This window comes from Anomalospiza imberbis, chromosome 2, assembly GCF_031753505.1.
Source record: "Anomalospiza imberbis isolate Cuckoo-Finch-1a 21T00152 chromosome 2, ASM3175350v1, whole genome shotgun sequence".
NCBI classification, from domain to species: Eukaryota; Metazoa; Chordata; class Aves; order Passeriformes; family Viduidae; genus Anomalospiza; species Anomalospiza imberbis.
In genome coordinates, this window is record NC_089682.1 from 109,238,049 (window position 1) to 109,261,987 (window position 23,939).

Genomic DNA, 23,939 nt, shown 5'->3' on the forward strand with positions numbered 1-23,939 from the left:
TTATAGCACAGTAACTCCAATGGCTTTCAAAAGTTCTACACCTGGGTAAGGGACTAGAATCAAGATCACAGATGGAATTAAATTGTTTAATTTAGTTACATCCTAGGGAGTATACTTTATATACCAAAAAAAGGATATTCTTCACATTCCTCTTTCAGTCACCTGTCTCTAGCTTAATTTATGAGAATCTGACTGAACATCCAATATCATGCTTATTAGCTTCTACTCACCACTTTACAAAATGGCAACCTTAACAACTGGGAATCCTGAAAACCTTGTAGAAACAAGATTTCTCTAATTTTTTTCCAACACAGTCCATCTATCTAAATTTCATATGAAGCTTTTACCATTTAATCTTTCCAATCTTATACTAGCTTTCATTTGAATTACAAAAAAAATCCATTTTTTTGGTTATGTATTTATTTACAGAAATATAAATTTAGGTAAGTTTATGTAATTATTGCTAAAAACAGCTATAGTTTATAACATAGAATCAGAACTTGGTAGTCCTGGACTCTACTCTTGCCCATCTCTAACTTAATGCAAATATATATTCCTAAATCCTAGCATCAAAAGCAGCTAGGTTCTTCCTTGGCGCCAGGAAGGCATAAGTTCCTTAATATTCAGTCCTTTAGGAAAATGAATTGGAATATTTACACTGGACCTCAGCAGGTTATTTTATTTATATAATTGAAATGACAAACTAAACCCCTAAAGTACAGAAATGTAACTGTCTACAATATAATGAAAGCATGTTGCTGATTTTTCACCATAATAAAAGAAAATTAAAGCTTTACTAATTTTCTCATCCTTTTCTACCATGGAGCAGGAATATTTTTTCTATTTTCCCACTGCTCAGTGTGTGGCAGAGCATAAGATCTGAAATAATAATAATAATAATAATAATAATAATAATAATAATAATAATAATAATAATAACTCTTGAAAACAAAAGTGTGCCAGCTCCAAAGGGTTTCAGTAAAAGCTGATGGCACAGTAAGAGTACATGTCAGGAGTACATCTTCCAGTCTATCACTAACTCCAGTACCTGTCTAAGGCAGAAAGGAGCTTATATGACCAAGACAGACCTCTGTTTACTCACTATGAAAAATGGGGATCCACTGTTGTGTATCTTCAAAACTATGCTTGGAGTCTAAATCACAAAACTTCAACAGAAAAATGTCCTGTAATAAACTTTTTGAGTGTTATCTCTATATTGAAATTAATTACTTCTCTTTGTAAGCTGCTGACCTGAAAACACATAATTCAAAACAAATCTTAAGTTCTGGGTTTTTCTTGATTGAAATCAGAGCCTGAAACAACAAAAAATTACATCTGTTAATAGATAATATATTGTTTAAAGATAGGATTCTGTCTTTAAATACAGTAGAAAAACCTGACCCCACCTGTAACATTTCTATTGGTACATCACCATGAATCAGAAACCACCTGTACTGCAATCTCCCTTACTGTCTGTAGTAATCAGATAATTTTGTTCTACAATACGTTTAATAGACAAAATAAGGCATATACTTTACGAGACTGAAACTGCCTGAACTTTAGAGATCCAGAAGATCACTCAAGCTTGAAGAGTTCATTTTCTAATGAAGAGTTAAATTGCCAATTACTAAGCAAACACATTCAAAAGTAATATTAGTATATGAAAGATATTCTGAAATTACACTGCTACAGCATTATCTGTACATTAAATGCCCACTATTCTATCACCACTGATGGAGACATTTCTAAAAATCAATAGTCTCTAAAATTATGTTACCATTTTCAAGCTATTTTTTCCCATTTGCTCTCAAAGCCAACTCATTCATCACATTTAGACCTACCAGTACCAGCTTAGAATAAAAATTTAATCCCAGCCATTACTGTATTTCTTTCAAAAGCCTCTGTTAGCAAGCAAGGGTTTATGTGAAATAGTGAATGCATGGGAAAGAAAGTTTGAGACTGAGTCTAGAAAGTCATGTTCTTAAAAATATTTTTAAAGCATGTCTAGAATATTTTACATGAAATGTAGCATATTTACACAGTTTCAGTTTGTGAGTATCATGCAGTCCTTTGATCAGGTTAACAGCAATGAAGGAAAAAAGTCATGATTTCTCAAATAAACTGTTAACACTGTGTTTATACTTCAAAAGGGTTGTGGGTTAATCAATTTCATTTGAAGAAAAGTAATGAAAAACAAGCAATATCAGTTCAATACCCTGAAAAATAGACAGCCTTGCACCTAGACAATGCAGGACCTGTGGACATCCCTGAACTGCCAAGAAGAATTAATTCTGTGGGCAATCTCAGAGGAAAGCACAGACACGTGTCTTGGTCTGCTGAAACTTTGAGCAAGGCAGATCATCCAGTGCTGGAGCTTACTGGTGGGAGTTGATGTGGTTTCTGAAGCTTTGGGAAGCAAGTCCTTTACACTCACAAGCACAGATTTCCATTTCAGTTCCACTTTGTTCCACAAGTAGGAGAACTAGAAACTACTTTGGGCACTATATATATTGGGAATTATCTTATATCTGAGATTATGTGCCACTCCCACATCTGCCAAAAAACATTAGCTGATCTACTGATGAGTTTTCAAAAAATGCTTTCTTTGGAGAATTAAATTACCTCTGTAGATGCAGTAAAATCTAATCAGTGCATTTTCTGAACACATTCCCTAGGTCTCTGTTTCTTATAAATATTAATGTACAAAATCAGGGGCCAAGCCATCCCAAGATTCATGCACCCTATGCATAAATTTAGAAGTCTTAATGTGGTATTAGCACACAGAAACAGTAAACATCACACTTGGTTTTTAATACATTTAAATGTTGAGTATTTTTCAGTAGAATACTCCCAAGGGACCTAATTAACCAAATGAAGAATTCTCAGATTAGCAAAGCAGCTAGATATATAGATGAAAATACAGGCTAAGTTTGAATTTGCACCAGTGACAAGGATATGTTTTAATCTCTGTGCTTTGTAGATGCATGAGGTGAAGTGACATTTATTTTCTTCTTTTCATTGGGTAGCCTCAGGTTAGATAAGGTTATTTTACATGAAAACAAAATATCTGTCAATCTTCCCATTTGTGATTATATTAGCATAAATTAAACATTAAACTATTATAACTAAACAACCTGCAATGCAAGAGAGGATGATTCAAAACTGATTGATGTCTGGCGTCAGATAGGCAAGATCTTGTCTTCATGGTTATTCGGAAATTAATGACAGTTATTTGTTTATCAGATGACAGGTAAAACAAAATAAAAATTAAACTTGAAATATCATAATACTAAACAATACGAATCAAAGATGTCCAGTAAATGAAAATGGTTTCATCCACTCAGTAGATTAGCAGATAAATCTTCCACAGAAAACACTTTGGCAGTTTAATTCATTTATCAAAGTCTTAGAAAGGCTGTTTAAAACTACTGTGGAGTCTATCATTGGAGCAAATATTTAAGTAAATGAAAATATTACTCTTTATTCTGAGTGAGCTCCTGGATATCTCTTTAATGCTACCATTTCTAAATGTTAGTCTCCCAAAGCACACTTCTGTTGATATTTAATATGCCCCTAAAGGAAGGACCATGAACAGAGAATTTGTCACAATGGCAGAAAAAAAAATTCATCAGGGTATACACATGATTGAAGCATTTTATGCACTCATTATAGCTTCATTTTTTTCTAAAATAAATCCCACACAACAACAACAGTACTAACAGGCATTTTGAAAGAAGAATTCAAAAATCAAGAATATTTTTCAAAGTTTGCTGACATGTTGGTTTGTGTGCATATATTGTGCCTATCTATTTACCTAGTTCACATTAGTACATATATGTAAAAGGTTAAATGTGTATTTTTAATTTAAAAAGCAGCATCACTAGTTTTTTCTGCCTGCCTGTTTCAAAGATGGGAAGACAGTTACTTTTCATATGTATGTACAAAGCAAAACACATTTTTATTCCAAGAAAAACAATTTTGCTTTTACTGCTCTACATTAAAAAAAAAAAAAATTACATATAATTCTACTCTTCCATTGAATTGTATGAGAATGCTACAGATGGTTTGTCACATCTCTATTAGCTCATTTTTCACAATGCTCTTGTGACACTCTGCATCATTTACACAAGGTTTATTTGTCAAAATCCCATAGCACCTTTCTGACAACAGATGTTTTGAAATTCATCCTATTTTGCTTGGCAAAGACTTATTTTAATGGATTTGACAGTATGATTTCAGTGACAAATTCACTGGTTATTTAACTCAGTTTGGAAAACCTAAAACCAGACCCTGATAAATATTCATTTTGTAAATCTTATAATGTATTTTAAAGCAATTACCCTTTTAAGATGTGGTTTGTTGGGTTTTTTCAGAAATGATTATTCACTCAAAACTATCCTGCATAAGATGTTTAAGTAATGACTTTGGCTTGATTGTTTCTTCAGTTTCTCTCTTAAATAGAATGCAACTTTGAATCCACAGGTATTCCATGTATCACTTTGTGCATCAGGAACATAGATAGTAAAAGCCATGATAGCATTTTTCTCAGCAGGGATTCTTAGAGATGAGCAGTAATTCTGAGACCTTAATGGAAACCAATGGATAAATATCCCCATGTCTCATCACGAAGGAAGATAAACTCAGGGGTCTGATACTGCAGATTTTACTGGTGAATAGCCCTTGTTCTGATTGTTCTTGCTGAAATGTTCTGCGGAGTTATGTTCTAATGTTCAGTGGAGTTATGTTCTAATTCAGTTCTCTTTTTCAGGAATGTGACAAAGTGCCTTATGAAAAATGAATGAATGAAAAAGGATGAATTCAAAAGTCTCTTTAAAGCCCCTTCTCACCTAAAAAAATGTTTGGCATCCCAGTGCTGCAAGGCAGTCCTCTCCTCCTCAAATGGTAATATTGTTAAATACAGAGTTTTCCCCAAAAAAAGACTGCACAAGTTGCTGTTAGCAATCCCTAAATTTGTTTTCCTGAAGAGTATCACTTATAAAAATCCACCATCATAAACCAGATACTCTAGTCTTTTAAAGCACAAACAAACTGCTTAGAAAAAAAGCCACCATAGATTTTGCCACTGACATTTTCTGCCTCATCTTTGCTGTATCCCTGTACTATCTAAAAATGGCAAGGTTTGGCTTGCATTAGGAGTTACAACAAATAATTTTACTGCGAGAAAGACATGTAAAAATAAAATTGTGTGGACTTTCTTGAGTTATGCTTTTTCAAATGTGAGCCATGGAAAAGAAGGAGGAAGCATCAATGAGGAGAGTTCCCTAATTATGCTTAAAATGATCTTCCGACCCAACCTAAAGAGGAGTTGTAGTATACATACCAAACCACAACACATGGTGGCATTCTGTATAATGTAACAGAGGGTGGTTTGTACTTTATCATTGACTGATAGGTATTAGCCATGTTTCAAGTGATACTTAACATTTTCACTCTTCACAAGGTAATACATTTGTTATAAAATTACTTGTTTCCTGAGGACATAGACTAAGTCATTACCATTTCTGAATGCTGTTGAATACCACAAATTTTTAAAAAATTAGAAAAGTCACTGCAACACCATTTTACTCCTTTTATTTCTAGGGTTCTAATACAAAGTACTGGATATAATGCAATCACCAAGATACCAGTTTTCTCCGTTGACTCCTGGTCATCTACCCTGAAGAAGAGCTGCCTGCAAAACCTGCTGGTCTGCATGGCAAGGCCCTGGCTGGGAACGGGCAACAGGCACCTGGGTAGGCGCAGGGATGCCGAGAAGCTCTCCCACAGCGCCAGATGTGCCGCACCTCTCACTGTGCTGACTGGGAATCACCGAGCACTGGGGAGGGACCCCTTCACTACAGCCAGGCTGCACCTGCTAAATCCATACTGGTGGCTCAGGGAAGGGGCTGGCGACCGACGGTCCCTGGACACCGGACACCCAAAGCGCTGTGCGCTCTTTGTCCTTCAGAGAGAAACACAAGCGAGACGGGGAGGTGCGGGGCGGCGGGCAGGGATGCCCGAGGCGCTTGCTGCCCGCAGCACACCTGTCGTGACCCACACCGGAGCCCCGGAGCAGACAGCCGGGCAGCAAGGCTGGCCCCGGGAGTCCCGACCGAAGGTCCGCAGGCTGCAGCCCGCGGAGCCCTTCGCCCGCTGCCGGGGAGCCGGGAGCCGCCGCTGGCAGGACCCGGGGCGGCGCCCGGCCCGGGAAGTTTTTCGCCACAGGTTGCCCCCTCCCGCCCGCCCCCCGGGAGCCCGCGGGCGGGCCCGGCTACAGGGACGCACCTTGGCGCCGCAACCGCCGCTTCTTGAGCCCGAAGATGCGGACCTTGGAGAAGATGTCCACCAGGTTGCCATTGCAGAGCCCGCGGTTCTTGTTGGGGCTGTTCCGCCTCCTGCTGGCCGAGGGCCGGTCCCAGTGCTGCTCCCTCGCCTGCCGCTTCTGGCGGATCAAGCCGCTGGCGATGGCCGCTGCCATGGCTGCTCGCCGGCTCGCCCACGCCGGGCAGGGAGGAGGGAGGCGGCGAGGTGCTCAACCCCGGCGGGAACCCATCCCCGGGGGCGAGGGCGAGCGGGAGCCTCCTCCGGCCCGAGGCGCGGCTGCGGAGGGGCACCCGCACCGTGCGGCCGCGGGAGCTGCCGCCGCCGAGGGTCACCGCATGGGTGCCCCGCCGTCCCCCCCCGCCGTGTCCCGGCGCTGGGGCACCTGCTCGGGCGGGTGTCTGCCGGCGGGCCGGCGGAGCGACGCGGCGCGCAACGAGCGGGACTCGGGGCAGAGCCGCGCCCGGTCGGCTCCGGTCGGGTCGGGTCGATCGGGTCGGGTCGGGTCCGCCGGGCAGAGTCGACTCCCGGGGCTGCCCCTCAGCCCCGAGCCGCCGCCGCCCGCTCGCCCGGCGCTGCCATCGCCACGGCCGGGGCGGCTACCGCCGCCTCTTCCCGGCTCCCGCCTGATGATTGCCAAGTGCTTCAGAAATCAGCATCTGGAGAGAGCAATCTTCTTCTCCGGGGAGAGCTGTAATCACGGCTCCTCGGTCCCACCCCGCTCCAGCCTCCCCTACACACGCACGCACACACACAGACACACACACACACACACACACACACACACACACAGAGGCACGCACCGCTGGAGCTTTTTTTGTCCTCCCTAAGGCGAGGGGCGGCGAGGGTGCAAGCAGTGGAGGAGAGGGAATGGGGAAAGACAGAAGAAAAAAGCACAGGGGGAGAGAGGCGGAGGGACGGGGTGATGCTGATGTGGTTTTCTGTTGGGAACCGGGAGGTTCCCGGTGGATCCGCCGCCAGCTGCCTCTGCCCCCCGTTAGGTTTCCGGGTGGTTTCGTGCGGGGCTCCCTTCCCGGGGAAAGAAGGAGGGCCCTGCGCGCTGCCAGAGGGGCGTATGGGCCTCCCCGTTCTCCTTCGCCCGCCCCGGCACACCGAGGATCCCTCGCACGCACCCTCTCCAGCTCCCCGGCAGCGGCTCCCTGCCGGCCGCCCCCGCCGCTCCCAGCGGTGACACCGGCACCTGTCCCCGTCCCCAGGTGGGAAAGCCGTGAGACAGGGCAGGCGGGTGAGGCGACACCGCGTCCCGCCAAGGGCACCCTGCCCCGCGCAGTCCCTCCGCCCGCCGGCCAGCCCGCCCGCCGCTGGGCAGGGGCGCCCGCCGCTCCTCGGCCCGCAATCCAGGAGTGGACCGAGCAGGACGGGAAGTCTGGAGGGAGATGGGGTTCTTGGGCAGGTTTTGGAGCCGTGAGCTGAGGGGCTGAGGGGACCTTCAACTCAAATATCAAAGGGATTACATGGGGCACCCACAAACAGCCACAGCAGGTGGATTTATTAATCACCAGCACCGTGTAAAATTACAGGCTATGTCCTGGAGCACTTAAGGAAGCACCAGCCAAGCTCACTAGACACAGAACACCTAAGAATCTGTGTGGAGAATTTCACGAGGCACTGCAAATAGTAAATACCATGGTAAAACAAGACATCTCACTTCTTTACTTCCATCTTTTCCTGTTGGCTCGTCTCCCTTTTCAAATAATGGCCCAAAGTTTTTTTGATTTACTTCCTGCAAGCCTAATGGTTAAACTTCCTGAAGTTGTAGATAGCCAGAGGAAAGTAGAGGAAGAAAACAAGCAGCTACACAGAAAAATAGTATTAGCTTATAAAGAAGGGTAGATGCTTGCACAGGCAATTATCATGTAATATCTATTTTTATACAGTTTTCAAAGTACTCTAATCTCTTATTAGATGGTTTTGTGGAGTTTTTTTCTTTTTGTTTTTCTTTGGTTTTTTGGTTTTTTGGTCTTGTTTTTTTTTTTTTAAACAGGCCTGGAAGTGTAAATATCCATCCAGAAAAATTCACTGTTCTGCAATACAGAAAATAGTGTAACTCTTCTAAAAACTATTGTATGCAAGAATAGTTTCTTGTTTCAGCAGAGGCTTCAGCTTCTTTGATATTGACCATTTTTCCCCCTAAATCCTTTAATCTACAAAGTGCTATTTTTATACAGAGGGCAAAAGTGTATGGTGGGAACTCCAGTATACAGGGATTTTGTATTAATACTAGACCAACTAGGAACAGAACACGCACAATCGGATCTGGATAATACATTTTAATTCTATTTAAAAGTGTCTCTAAAGAGATTCAGCTAAGACTCATTGGATTTTCTATCTGGCAATTTTTACAGAGCAGCAATTTCCTTACAACGGTTACAATTGCCTTAACTAATGCAATTAGAGAGGTGGTTATTAAAAAAAAAAAATAAATTTCAGTGTAGTATTTTTGCATACTTCTTTCTTTTTCCTTCCTCCTCAAAAGTGGACAAGACACAGAGTAGTCTTCCTTAAGACTCCTCGAGAGGGAAGTGCTCCTCTGAGAGCCGCCCCAGTGGGCCTCCCCCTGCCCGGCCGCGGTGCCGCCCCGGCCGCGCTCCCGGTCCCGGTTTCTGCCTGCAGCACCACGGACAGCGCAGCAGCTGTTCCCACCCGTCCCCACCCGGGAGATGGCAGGACACAGCCCAAAGTCAGCTCGACTTGGCTGCTGGCTCCCAACAAAGGAATGAATGAGAGGGAGTAGAGTGAAATAGAGGCCGACCAGCCACTATCTCTCATTTTCTCAGGAATGCAGAGGTATAATACATGCATATAACCCTAACATTTGCATGAGAAACTCTCTCCAAAATGGTGTGGGTCCCAAGTTCCTCTTTATAGCATCAGATGATGCTAAGCATTATATACTATCTACTACTATTGTTCCTTTCTATATTTTCCTTCAAATACCGGGCCTTTGCCAAAACAATCTGACATTTCTCAACAACATGATGCTCAGGGTGATGGTAAAGAAAAGCAAGAGAGAAGGTGGAAATGGGTGCTATGCCTATAGACAAAGAGAAAATGTGTTTCTTACTCCAGAGATTAAAAAAAAAAAAAAGAAAAAAAAAGAAAAAAAAAAAAAAAAGCTTTGTACTCACATCTCAGAAATGCAGAGCAGTTGTTTACATCTTGGGGTTTTACAAAGAAAACTCAAGAGAGCCATCTGGTGTCCTAACCTATGATAAAATGTGTGCAATTCTAGTCAAAGCAAAGGTTCTGCTAACAGATGGATTATACAAGTATGAACATATCAGTTACCTTAAGGACTAGGAACTGCATGAGTATATGCATTTAGGAAAAATGTATATATCTTAGTTATGACATTTTCTACATTAAAACAGTTTTATTTCTGTTTAACAAAACTGTGTATATGAAAACAAATGAGTAAAAGCCAAAGATGGGAAGAAAAGATTTTCACTGCTTCTACTCTCTTGTCTATTCATTTCTAACTGGTATTTTATTATGGATTTCAGGAGTTTTCTAAACAAAAACATTATAGAATCTATAAAATTGCTTTCTTGGATTAATTTTATAGTAAAAAATTCAAAGTACATCAAGTGTGTATAAAATACTTGCTTTATTATATGTTAGAGTATGAAACATTCCCTTTTTTTGTCTGTGGTGCTGGGAACAAACCATATTCCATTTTAGCTAATTTAACATGTAAATTTCAATGTGACCTTCTCAGGCATCAAAGTTCAATATTAAAATATACACCATTATTATTTGTGTATGTGCATGTACTAGAGATAAATAAAATGCTTTTATAAGAAATTCAGTTAGGAGAAGTGGTATTCAGTGCTTTGTAGTCTATCCTACCTAGATCCATAGGCTACAAAATTTATGGAACTTAAAATGTCATCTTTACACTTTATGGGCTGTGAGTTTTTTCTTTTTTCTTTCTTTATTTTTAACTTATTATATGCTTTGCAATAACTTGCATAATGTTACAAGCTGCAGAGTAATATCTGTTCAATGCAGTCATGAAAACTCTGCAGAGATCTTCCTTTAATAAACCATTTGAATATTAACAAAAATATCTTTCTACAGGTATGTAGTCATGTGCACACACTCCACCCAAATTTTCTCCTCCCAAATATCCTGAAACCACTCTTGATATCAAAACTGAAACAAAATAAATCAAATAAAGTCCAAATTTCTTACAAGCATATATTTTCTACAAGTGCAGAATGTCAGATTATTACATTACTACTAAACATGTTTAAGTTTCATGAGCTGTGAAGTTTTCATTGCACTTGCTTGCGAAGAGTAGGGCACACACAGCTCACTTGTCCAGTTAAATACACTAGAAGATGATGAGGTAAAGTCAGCTTACATTCTAGAAGTATATAAAGTATAGTGAATCTAGATGTTCTTTCAGCCTCTACAGAGTTGAAGATTGTTTTGTGTCCTTGCACATGTTTGGTTTTTCCTTTGGAGGATGTTGTGTTCTATAATAGCAAAAGTATTAGCACCTTACTCCTTACACCATTCAAAACAGAAAGGATGATCTAGGCATAAAAGTACCAACTTAGGTCAAACAATTGAAAGGCATGCATAAAAGTACATCTAAACCACTGGGAAAATTTATTATTCCAAGAAGAGACATTTCAGGAATGCAGAAATTACTTGTTTCTAAATTGTGATGGATTTATTTAATCACCCTTGTGTGCTTCTGATCAGACTGATTGCCAAAGTACTGTTTCCAGCTGAAGTTGTGATTCTAATTTGTTGCTTCTGATTTAAAAAAAAATATTGAAGGTTGCTGATAGTTTTGGGAGACCATAGTTAAAGTTTCTAAATTCAATGTACATACTAAGACCCCCCACTCCCCAAAATATCATAAGAAAATGTGATACAGTCCTACAAATAGGATTATTCATGTAATTGCAAACTGATATCTTCCCAAGACACACAGTGTGTATGTTTAGGGTGGATGGGTGCTGGTAAGCAACAGCAACTTTCAATTCTTGATTTAATTTTCTTGGGGGAAAAGATGGAGCAAGAGAAATAATGCCTTGAACAAGGTGAAACATAACCTATGGCTTACTCTATGGGTTGGTAAGTGTTTTAATTGTACAAAACTGAATAGAAAATAGAAAAAAAACATTTGTCAGCATAAAAGATCACATCTTTCATGAACAGACCAGTATGAACATATTAAAACATAGATAAGAGTTCCTTTTTCAGATAGCTTATGTGCATTCCATGTTTATAAGAAGACTAGCATGGTATGTTTATGAAATGAGCTGTTAACAGTTTAAATTAGGTCAGTTTTATATGTTCTTGTCTATTAATCTGGATATAATTCTCCTTATAAGTTATTGTTCATTTCCCAAAAGGCAATGTACTATGAAGCACTGAAATTTAAAATCCTTAACACCCTGAACACTTGATGCTCATTGGTAAGACTTTGAAGAACATTAAGAACAAAATTTGTTTAACATGATAATATGTTTCACAGAATTTGGATTTCTATCCCTTCACACTTCTTCATGTCAAAAGCACTCAGCTTTCAGTCTTAGCATTCACAATGTGCCCGAGGAGCCAAAATCATACCTATTAAAATTTTCTAAATACATAGAAGGTCCTATGGAGACACTTGTTTAAATAGGTCAGGTTAATCCGTTTAATTAAGACAAAAGTAATCTTCCAATATATTGTTCAAAGGACTGCACATATTTTAGCCAGCTTCTTCACAGGATTTGGCCTATGTACCCAATTCATAAGAAAAAACATTAAAACATAATTCCTTTATATGCAAGAATAAATTAATGCAAGGAAGTCTAGCATTAGATGATTGGTTATGCAGAGAATTATCAAAACATTCCATTCAAATGCATAACACTATTTAAATACATAACACCTACAATGCTGCCTATAGCAGCTCAGGTGCAATATTTCTTCTGCATTGACTATTCATTTCTTTCACATATTGCATTCATTTCTTTCACATATTTCTTGAGATACATCCATAACTCAAAGGACTGAATACCTCTACGCTAGATATTGACTTAATCTTTAGACATAACGTAGTTCTTAGATTGCTTGGGTTTGCTTTTGCTTTTTTTGACCTTGCTGTCCCTCTTCCCTTTCCAATGCTAAATTGCACAGATTATCCTGCAGTAATGAGTTTTATGAATAATCCTATGATTAGACATAGTCTTATGAATAGTGTTGAGTAAAATACCCGCTTTAATTCAGAGTTTCATTTTTTATTCCATGGGCTAACTCTTCATCCTTCAACAGAGCAAAAAGGTGGATGATGATTCTTAATGCTATTTTTAACAATTGATCTTTCAGCCAGATAAGGTGTATGATTACACCTGCTAACTTTTAGCAAAGCTCCTGTGAACTCTTTCATGACACTTTCTGTTTTTAACTCTATCTTTCCTCTACTTCTGATACCACTTCTTTTGAGACCAGGTGAACAAAGGAAACCAGCTGGGTTGACAGGAGTATCTGTATAGCACACAGATCATATAAGGATCGCCAAAATAGCTCACTCAGGCCCAAAACTGACCCAACCCAGTAATTTTCTTTTAAACAGTTAAAAGCAACAGTGAAGGAAGAAAAAAAAAATTAAAAGAATCAAGCTCACGTTCAGTATATAATCCAAAAAGTAATTAAAAATTAAATACATTGTGGTTTCTGCAGTGACATATATAATATTTTATCTTTAAAAATGAAATAATCTCTTTAAAGAGAGGTTCGTAATAACTAATAACAGATACACATTACCATCAATTTTGTTCTTACTAAAGCTAATAGCAAATCTACCACAAGACTGCTTCAAACAAGGCTCTGGTGACACAAGCCAGAAAAAGGACTTTCATTAAAGAAAAACAAACACAAACACCACCCCCCCATCTTTAGTCCACACAGCTGCAGAGAGCAGTTTAAGATTTAGAGGCCTAAAAACAGCATGGAGAGCTTCTTCATTAATATGCACAGCTTAAGCCAACATCTGTTGCGTTTACTTATCTAGGCACAGCAGGACTTGTCTGCTTTGCCTGACTTCTGAAACATGCAACAGACTTTGCTGTTATTCTCTCAAGTAACTGAAAGTCCCTGTAAGATGAGTCTGCTTAATTTTAGTCTACAGAAACAAAGGAAACACTGTCCCTAAGAAATTTAGTCTCCACAGTGAATTTGCTCTGGAGTCAGTATAGCTGGCAGAGCATGTAAGCTGCTCTACCTGTTTCATGATACTCTCCAGTGAGGATTTCCTGCACCTAGAACATATTTGCAAATGGATTTCTTGCTTTCCTTGGAACAAATATGAAAACACATGACAATATGAGAAAAAAAAGTGCAATATTTCTGAACCCTTAGAACGAGGAAGATGTTGGATTTTGACCATATCACAGAGATCCAGGAGAAAAAGCACTTTATATCCATTAAAATAAAATACTGAACAGAAAAGATAGTATGAGCAGAGATGTACATAAATTGCTATCTTGAAAAGCAGAAGAATGATTCCCCTCAAAATTCATCCAATAATCTTTTAAGTATAAAAAGTGATTTTTAACAGTGACAGGAAGAACTGCAGCATGTCTGCCCATGTGCATGAATGCACACATGCATACACAAAAGCATCTGCAACATCACTTTGTTTCTTGGAAGAAAGCATGAAAAATACTCCCTGCCAAATAATCTAGGAAAAAATTATCTTATTTTCTGCTATGCAACCTAAAACTGACAGTGTAATTAATTTCACAAAATAACTTTCAGATAGTCATCTTTGTTTGCAAGCATTCTACCATTTATTTTTGAATAACTTTTGATTTGCAATCCCTTTGATACTATTTTTAAGACATTTACATGGATAAAAAAACAAAACAAAACTACCATCCTGTCCTTTTCTTGTTCAAGAGGGAAGGTCATGCAGTATTTCTCTGTGTACTGAAGGGAGAAAATGTAGATATAGCACAATTCTGGCTAATGCTACATTCGTCCAAATGGTAAGCCTTGATTCCCTCTCAAATCTAATCACACAGACATGACCCCTCCTTTGGGATTCAGACACAACCAATATTCTCTGAAAAAAGACGCATACTGTGTTCCCCTCTCCAAACAAACAGAAAATTCAGTGCACTGTCTAATACTTTCATTGAATGCAATAAATTGATGACAGACATAAATCTCTGAAAAACAAGTATCGATAACTTCTTTTTATTTAATCTAGATTTTCAGAAGTATCTGACAAGCTAATATAGTTTATATCAGCATAGGAACAGATTTTCCCTTTCTCCCCCTCAATGTTTTTTCACTCTGTATTAATTTGTTTGACTGAAAGATTTTATTTGTATTGACACACTATTGTTAACAAAAAGATGCAAACAAATATTATCTATTACAAAAAACAAAAAAATGCCAGGAGGAAACTTTTTAGCTATCAGCCTTCTCTTCTCTCCTTGATAATCAGTTTAATTCATCTCTAGCTTCATCAACAGCAGTGGTACTTGCTGTATCAGCATTTCCATTTTACTTCTTTCAAAACAGAAACACTGATTTCTTCTATACTTCTTTATGTCTTTAAAAAACCTAACAACATCAGTAATGAATGCTTTGACCTAAGGAGAAAAAAAGGAATTTAAGAACTTCTGCTTGCCCATCTTGTTACTTATACAATCTAGAACATCAAGACAAATTTCACAGACTTTTGCTATCTTTTTATTTATTTTGTAGACATGATAGATAGAATATAATGAATATTAGAATTATTTTTAAATCCTGAAAAAACTGGAGTACCTGTTCATGTTACTGTGGTGACATTCCTGGTTATTAGTTGAAAAACCATAGCATTTATTATTAGTGGTAATAACATTAATACTTCTAATATAGTGACATGATTTCACAACCCAGTCTTACAAAGTCAATACAAAATATCTGGCATCTAAGACTTAACTGATCAAAACCTTTCAACATCATATCTCCCTAAAGTGCAGTGCAATTATCTGATTTGCCAGCAGTGGACACTGTTTGTCTAGTTATTCACAGATATATTGACTGAGGAATATCTTGCAACACATACTGGCATATTTTTATTTCATTCCTTGCATTGCAAGTAAATAAAGAAAAAAAAATTGAGCTATTTGTACCAGACACAAGTTGAGTAAAAATTGTGTGGTAGACATATTCTTCAACAACTTTGTAATAGCATACTGCACCTTAAAAAAAAAAAATTAAATAACTTTAGGAAAACTAAATATAGACTTACTCACATGGGGTTGGTTTTTATCTTAATCATAATAATTTCAATTTGTAGAAGATATTCTGATGTAAAAAATAAACAATTATTTGCTTGTATTTTCACAGAGTGATATTTATGAGACTGAAACTGTACAGGCTTTGCATTTTTCTATTAAATTATTGCAAATAATGACATGAGCAAGCTAAAAGCTCTGAGGAGAATATTTACTTCAGTATCCTGTACCATTTGTTGAATAATTCAGTTGTTCAAGATCTGCAAAGGATGTGTTTTACCCACTGATATTTTTACAGGGACTTTGAGGTTAAGCTGAAGAGTAGGTTTTTTGTTAGGATGAAAGAATAGATAGCTATAAGACCAACATAATGAGTAGCAAAAGGTTTAGTAGAAATCAGCCTAGCTAGTTGGAAGACAGTTTCCATTCATCTTGAAAATAGAAAGTAAGTCTAAGCACTTAAAAAAGCCATGCACAGGTTTAATCACATATAATATTATCTTAGGCACTATTACAAAAGGTACAGCAATCACCTACTTATCTCAGTATTCAAATGATTCATTAGGCTCCTCCTAAAATGCCTATCAGTCTAACACTTAGATAAATACAGTTATCATGTAAGAATGCCCAGTATCTTAATAGCATAATTAGCTCATTTCCTGCCCAATGCAGCTGAAATATCATAAACAGGGCTCACCAGTACGTGTACACAGGACACCCAGACTCTATCAGAACTAAGCTTTTTGTCACATGAAAAGACAGCTGTATTCAGTGTCAGTGATGCCTTAAGTTTTAGCCTTCATGTTTTCCAGATTCTGTACTCATTAGTGTATAACTCTGAACTTCATGTAAAGTGTTAGCAAGTTCTCTTCACAGTTTAGTTAATCAAAACAAAACTTTTCCAGCCTGAGAACCAAGCAGCTTCAGGCCCAAAAAGTATCAACAACAGTGAATTGAGGACAGCAATCTGGGATGATAGGACTTCATAAGCTCAAGTTGTAATCGAACAATTTACCCCAATATGTAAATGGACCAAAACGTATAAAAGTGTGAAAACTTGTGACTCAGCATCTATCTCGGATGAAGCCACATCTAGGACCTTGTGCTGCCCAAGGTGTATCCTTTGAAGGCCTTTTAATAAATACCTACTTTATTTCCTTTCACTCTGTCTAGCCTATGTTCCAGGTAGCCTCTCAAGGCATCAGTACAACCATTTCAGATCTGCCTAAGACTAGTGTGAAATTGCCTCTCAGAGAGCTGGGAACTTCAGACATTGGTGCTAGTTTCTAGCAGGCTGCATTCCAATCTCTGAGAACCTGGAGTATCCACTTGGTCAATGACTTTTTCAGTCTTTTATTTTATGTAGGAAAGTGACTTAGAAGCCATCAGTCAAAGCATGAACAGGCAGCACAGAACACTTGGACTAGACTCAGGGACTGCTAAAACTTCCTTCCAGTCACATCAGCTCTTCAACCTGCTCAGCCTTTGACACTGGTAAGCAGAACACTGTCCCTTCCCAAACCCCGCTTTTCCCAAGCCATCCACAAGTTAAAACTGAACTTGCTACTGGTGGACTAGGTTTCTCTTAAAACTCAATCTCCTGGGACACATTTATTACCAAAAATCTGTAAGCATCCCTTGCATTGCCCTTCTGTGTTCAGGAAGGTCTTGTATTTACAGAGACAAACTTAAATTAAAATTTATCACCCCAAGTCTCAGGGGTTTTTTTACTTATTTCCAGACTTAGTTTAAACTCTATGGAAACTTGATTTAGCTACAGATGTAAGGAGGAAGAGCTAAATTAATACCAGGAAACAGCTTGATGAATGGAAGCTCTCTTTGATGCAATCCAAACTGTGCTCTGTAAATAATAAGTGAGAGGTTCTGGCTATGCTAGACTGACAAGGAAGAACAGAAGTCATTAGAAACAGAACAATCTGGCAGCCAGATTGCTGTGAACCTTAGCTCCTTTGCTAATATTCTCTCCAGAAACAAAGTCATCCTTTCTGGGCCTTAAAGCCTGAAGACAAACAATGTACATATCATGATTTATTGTGAAGAAAAGAGGAAAGCTTAAAGTTACCATTGTGGTTTTACACATGTGGAATAGGGTACTATACCACTCTTTAACTATCATTCATTTCAGTAAGGTTTTGGTGATTTTGTTTCCTATTGTGTTTTGATGCAATTTGCAATTTTTAAATTAACTGCTGAAACCTTGGATACAGGCAGATCAAATTTGCATTGAATCAATTTTTAAAATAAATGCCTTAATTAAAAAAAAAAAAAAAAATGACAAACAGGAGTAGACCTGGATCTGAACAGCATATAGGTATTTCTAAATCTAATGGTTTTCTTTTTCCCAAGACAGAAAAACACTTCTGTTTTACAAAACAATCTTTTAACTGAAAATGTATGCAAAGAAGGATTAAAAATATTTTATCCGATAAGGTGCCTGAGCAGAATTTATTTTTGAAATTATTTATGATTATAAGTCAGCACATTTAAACATGTGGAGCTGTTGGCAATTTAAACCTTGACTGCTTCTTACGTGCTTCACAAGACATGGGATTTTCTGAAGCACAGATAATCTTTACCACTTCTAGTATATTTTCAAAATATTATTTTCTGATGCCCTTGATTTATGACCCATAACATTCAAACTTTCCCTCTACAAGAAGTTAATCTATCAATGGTCTACACAGGCTCAGATATGACTATCAACAGTTGCCTGACAAAGCTTAAGCAATTTAGCTCTCAGACTCAAAAAGTTTCGCCAAAGATCATCACAGGACATAATTTCTTACAGTTTTATGTAAAAGTATTTATTTAATAGTTATGCTTTAGAAAGGCATAGATTAATACAGGAAATGAAACACACAGAGACACACAATTTTCCCACTGCCAAAGGTGAAATGCAAGACTGAGTCTAGAAAACAGAACTTCAGATAGCCTGTCAGGAGTGAATCTAAATGAAAAGATAGGTACAAGATGGAAGGGCATAAGAAAACGTGTCTTTAAAAGTCCTCAGAATTTTTTTGCAAGGATAAAGGAATTAAGCTTTTATACATGTATACTGACAAATGTGAAAACACACAAATGAGGGAGAGACTGGGAGAGCATAAGAAAATGTGTCTTTAAATGTCCTCAGAATTTTTTTACAAGAATAAAGGATTTAATGTTTTATACATGTATAATGACTAATGTGAAAACACATGAATGAGGGAGAGACTAGAAAATAATATAAATAAAGATGTTTTTCAAAGAAATCTGTGACCAATTTAGTGATCTAAGCAAATTTCAAATCTATCATTACTAAATTAAGACTATTTTCTTTATTCCAAGTTTGCCAGAAAACAAATGAAGCTACAGAAAAGCTTTTTTCAACTGAAAGAAGTCTTTTGCAGACTGAAATATAAATTGGCCATTTTTATAAATAAAAATAATGGTAAATGACAAAAATTTCCAGAAAAAAATGTACTTATTTATTTTAAAAAAGAAAAAAAAATTCAAAGGGTATCATACTCTTACCAATCAAGAAACCTGCTCTTACTGAAATGGAAATCTATATCATAACTTATGATACACAGCAAAACTAGAGCAAATGTTTTAACAATTTCAGTCATCACTAACTACCTGGCAATAGATGAGAAGGGATAGTATAATATCTAAGGAAAGATGGGGTGATTATTCATGGAGAAGCCTTGCTGTGCCTTTTCTGATTCTCTCCAAATAAAAACTAGGACCTTTTTTTCTCATACAAAAATTAAGTCAGACTAGTGGATTTTCTGGGAAAAGCCCCTTCATAAGACATTTTAACTTGAATTGTCCCAGAGTTTCAGTTAACAGTGGTATTCAGGACCTTGCATGTACAGTCATTTTTCAATACAGATTCTAAGCTGAATGCAAGAGCCCATTCCTCTTCCTCTGGCCTTAAAAGTAGCTTTTAGATTTAGATTCCTAAGCCTGATTCTGCCTCTCTGAAATGTACCTCTGATGCTTCAAACATAATGAAGTATTTAAGTTCCTATAGGGGTTTATACCAACAAAAAAAGTTTGATAAACTTTTTAGAAAATAAATTTTTGAATTATTTAAAAAGTTATCCATTTTCTGTAGTTAAAAAATGTCTGTTTGAAATAGGATTTCTGTATTCCAGCATAAACTGAAATATCCTGGATTTCCTTTTTTTCCTGCTTACAGTGCTCATGCCCATCAGAAATCTTTAGACCGTTTAAATTTTCTCACAAAAGCCAGTAAGGGTGCTAATTAAAAGATTATGTAAAACAGTTGTATTGTGAGGCCCTGCAACAATATAAATTATCAGGGATTACCACCTTTCATGCACTCAGTTATATATGCTGGAACTTTAATATTTTGTATTGTAGCTCTGATCATTTCTCATGGTTATTCAGTGATGCCTGAACACATCCCAAGACAGATCTTCTTTCTCTTCTGACTATACATAATCAACATTCTAACATATTAACAAAATCTGGAGTACAGGTACTTTTTTGCACACAGGGGCTCCCATAGTGACCTTAGAGCTGAAAGGAAAGTAATTGCAGATTTATTATCTAGCTAGCAGAAATTAATAGTACTGTGAGCATCTATTCTCTGTGATAAGAGCTAGCTATCCCCCCACTATTTCTCTGCAGATAAGTGGCAAGATACTTGTAAATGCTTCCAGCTTTTGGGCTGGAAGTGAGGAAGTGGAATTAAAGCATTAGATGAAAATCTGGGATGCTCTATGTTGTAAAGCCCTCCCAGCTTCCAATACATATTCAGAAAAAAAAAAAGAAAAGCATCAGCCATTTTCACACACACAGAGTTTGAAAGAATATTTCAATTTTAAAGCTTTTTACATTAAAATACTATATAATCCATTGGCCTTTTGTATGAGCTTAATGCTAGTTTTGTTCATTCAAGTAAGTCAGCTATTAAAAAATATTATTGATGCAGTTCTGCCATAAAACTAAACACTATACCTTATTTAGCCAAGACACAATACACAAGTTTACTCATTCTAACCATCAGCACATGTTGACATTGTCTTGGGAAAAGGAATTTTAGCTTCATTTGAATTTAAAGGCAGGCTAGAGATACTTCCCTGCTCTGTGTTGCTCTTAAACTTTTAAGAGGAAAAAAAAAAAAAAAAAAAAAAAAAAAAAAAAGAAAGAAATCAGTATGTATAATTTAAAAGCTGAGATCATAGAGGCCCAGAACAGTCTAATTCACTTGCAATGTTGCCTTAATTGATAACTTGACAATTGAAATTACTTGTTATTTTATGAGAAACAACAAACACGAAAGCCAGGTAATGCAATCTCATTCAGAAGCTGAACATTCGAGTGAGAGAAATGTTGCCCTATTCCCCTTTGCCTACTCTCTAACCAGCAGGTGGCACAAAGCGCAACAATAGTGCTTAAGCTCACCCAAATCACATTACAATGTACTACAGGCTCTTCACTACAAGATCAAAGATAATTCCTTTCTTCTTTGTATAATACTAATTCAACTCAAGCTCCAAACAATGCTAATATTACTCAAATTTTTGAAAAAAAACCTCATGTTTATTATGACGCCTTAATAAATCTTCAGATAATCAAAGAAACATTGCTAAGACAACACTGTGGGAATCTGGAGTGGGAGATCATGCAGAAATGTGTATATAACACATACAAGCATAAAAAACTCTTTGAAGATTCAGATTTGTGGTTGATAACGGATTTACAATAACAGAAGATGCAAAGAACTAGACTGAGGTCGCCTCAACTTCATCACTAGAAGTTTGAAATTTAGGCTCCCTCTATATGGATCAATTTGTCCAAAGAAGACAAACACCCACTCAGACTTTGGAAAAATCTCACCATCCTCTACTGACTATAAATAAATCTGTGCTCCTAAGAATTAGTTGAAATGAGAGAGGGAACCATTCAACAGCTTTGGTACAACAGGAACTTTTTTTGCATCCAGGTTCTTAAAAGGAGCTCTGATCTCAATTTAGGTTCAATAGCTGTCCCTTTTTCATAGTCCACATCAAGATTTTAGAAGCCTATTTTGTCCAACCTGCAGATAGGTTAACTTCCCTCTTTCAATCCTGTATTTTGCTAACTATTTCTTCTTTTCTTTTCTGGAGATCTGTCTCTCTCCCCACATACGAGAGACATACCGCGGAAGCTGTTCTTTCTCTGCTGAAGACCAGGTTCAGACCAGAATCAGAGAAGACATGAAGCAGGGTGAAGCTGCTTTGCCTTGGATCACTCCTGTTTTGTCAAGCTGCAGTTGGCATAGTGCCATTTGTGTGCTGAATCTTAGAACTGCTTAGGTTGGAAGACCTTTAAGACCATCAAGCTGGTATGAAACAGGAGAGGGAACATTGATATGTTTAGCACAGTCAACTTGTCTTTGTGTTTATATGGTCACAAATGTCACAACTTCCTGTGCAGTAGGAAGATATTAAAATGAAAAGTGCAGAGAGAAATGAAAGTTAGCTACATCGATTTTAGCTACATAATTTCTCATGGAAATCACTGCATTCAAATCTTGCAAGAATCATTTTCAGTAGAACATCTGGAATGCTAGATTCATTGTAAGAAAATATCAGGGATTAAGGGGCAATACTAATGAATTATTTTTATTTTATTTTATTTTACTATCCTGAGCAGTAAGAATGATAAACAACCTTTGAGGATTATTATGCTCATGGTTAATTTGGTAATATTTTTTTAATAACCTGAGCTATTCATCTTTGTGAAGCAGACATGCTTCCAGTACTTAACAGTGTCAGAAATTACTGAATGTGTTTTCTGTCTCACTACCTTCTGCCTCCAATTTTTTGCCCTCTCTTGCTTTTTCCCTCTACCCACAATCTTTGCCTTTCCCTTCAGAATTCTAAATCCTGTAAGTTATTCACTCATCCTCTAAGGGATTTTTAGACCAAGCACTCACTGGGCAGGGTAAAGAATTGCACTACCAATAGGAAATGAAAGCCAGGAAACCTCTTTCTTTTGTTACAAGGCTACCAACTTATCTGCTGCTCCCTTCTCTTAGAAAGTATCTGCTGTACAGGGCTACAGCCTGAGCAGAAGAAAGAGATTGTCCCTTCTCATTGCCTGGTTTGCAAACTGCCATTCCCAAACCTAATAGCTAAGATCTCTATATATACAAACATTTATATATTTCTACCTATAGTCCAAACCAAGAAAATCTATAACTGCAGAGGCTATTTAAAAAAAATAAACATAATTTTATTCTGTGCTAGCTTGTGTACCACAGCAGGAGAAATTAAATAAATCTAATGTTTAAAGTAACAAAGAAAGTTCTGAGCCCAACCTCCAGAAAAGGCTCTGGCTGTAAATATAAAGTGAACAAATACAAACAATTTCAGAGTAGTTTATAGCACTACTGAAGAAAAGAACTAAATTTTTATTTTGTTAGTAGAGACAAAGAACTACAGGTAAAACAAATTTTATTCACAAAATTTTTTTGCTTTACAGGGATACTGCCTTTGCACTTGAATACCAGCAAAATTTCATGTTTAAAAGTCACATGAAAATATTGAGTATTTTCATTTTAGTTAAACAAAAAGATCTAAAACAAAAAATGCTTGAAAGTAACTAATGCTCAGGGGTAACTACTCTGCAACCTATTACAGGTGGAGTTGACATGGCTTTAAAACTAATTTTAAATTAGATACACAAAAATCAAGGGATCTCATTTGCTGGTCATTTGTGAAAATCCCAATTGTCCATACTGCCTATAAAAAGTTTGCAATATCAGCCACTATTTTGAATATCATAAAATAAATATCTACATGATGTTAGGATGCAGAAGGAATTGTCTTTTGACATCACTCCCCTGTTGTCATGGAAAGATGATGTTTCTCTTGTTCAAACAAAATTTTATCTGAATGCAGAGTTTAATATGTTAGGATACAAAAGGATTATAATCTACTTAGCAGAAAACCAGCAAGTTTTTTTTTTTTTTTCCTTTTTTTGACATAGCCTAAAAGCAAAAGGTGTAAATTCAAGGAATACTGTCAGATGCCCGTGTTAGAAACCATTTAATGAGAAAGATTCACAGCAGGTGTCTTAAACATTAACAAACCCAAGAGCTACAAATTAAACATTGACAGGCAATTTGGGAACATCTAGTGATTCCTCACTTCTTGCATATAATGGTGCAGTGGAAGCAAAATTAATTGCCATGTCGATGTCAGCAAGATGCACAAAAGAAATGTCAATGATTAGTCAGTGAATGTTCCCACCAATACACTGAATACGTTCAGACAACCTCTCCCCTCTTATGCAACTTATCCTCAGCTTTGATATTCTGGAAAGGGCAATAAACAATTCTGG

At 37.6% G+C, this 23,939-nt stretch overlaps 1 protein-coding gene across 5 annotated transcripts in view; it reads right to left on the reverse strand.

The window, feature by feature from the left end:
* FGF14 (fibroblast growth factor 14) overlaps positions 1-23,939 on the reverse strand; it is a 377,260-nt gene that overhangs the window by 117,315 nt on the left and 236,006 nt on the right. Inside the window, exon 1 of one of the 5 annotated variants that reach the window (XM_068182550.1) lies at positions 6,286-7,111. The exons of the other annotated variants lie outside the window; for them this stretch is intronic. Coding sequence (XP_068038651.1) covers positions 6,286-6,478 — 193 coding nt within the window. The 5' untranslated portion in view covers positions 6,479-7,111. Of the gene's footprint in view, positions 1-6,285; positions 7,112-23,939 lie in introns of those variants that run through there. 5 annotated transcript variants of the gene reach the window in all.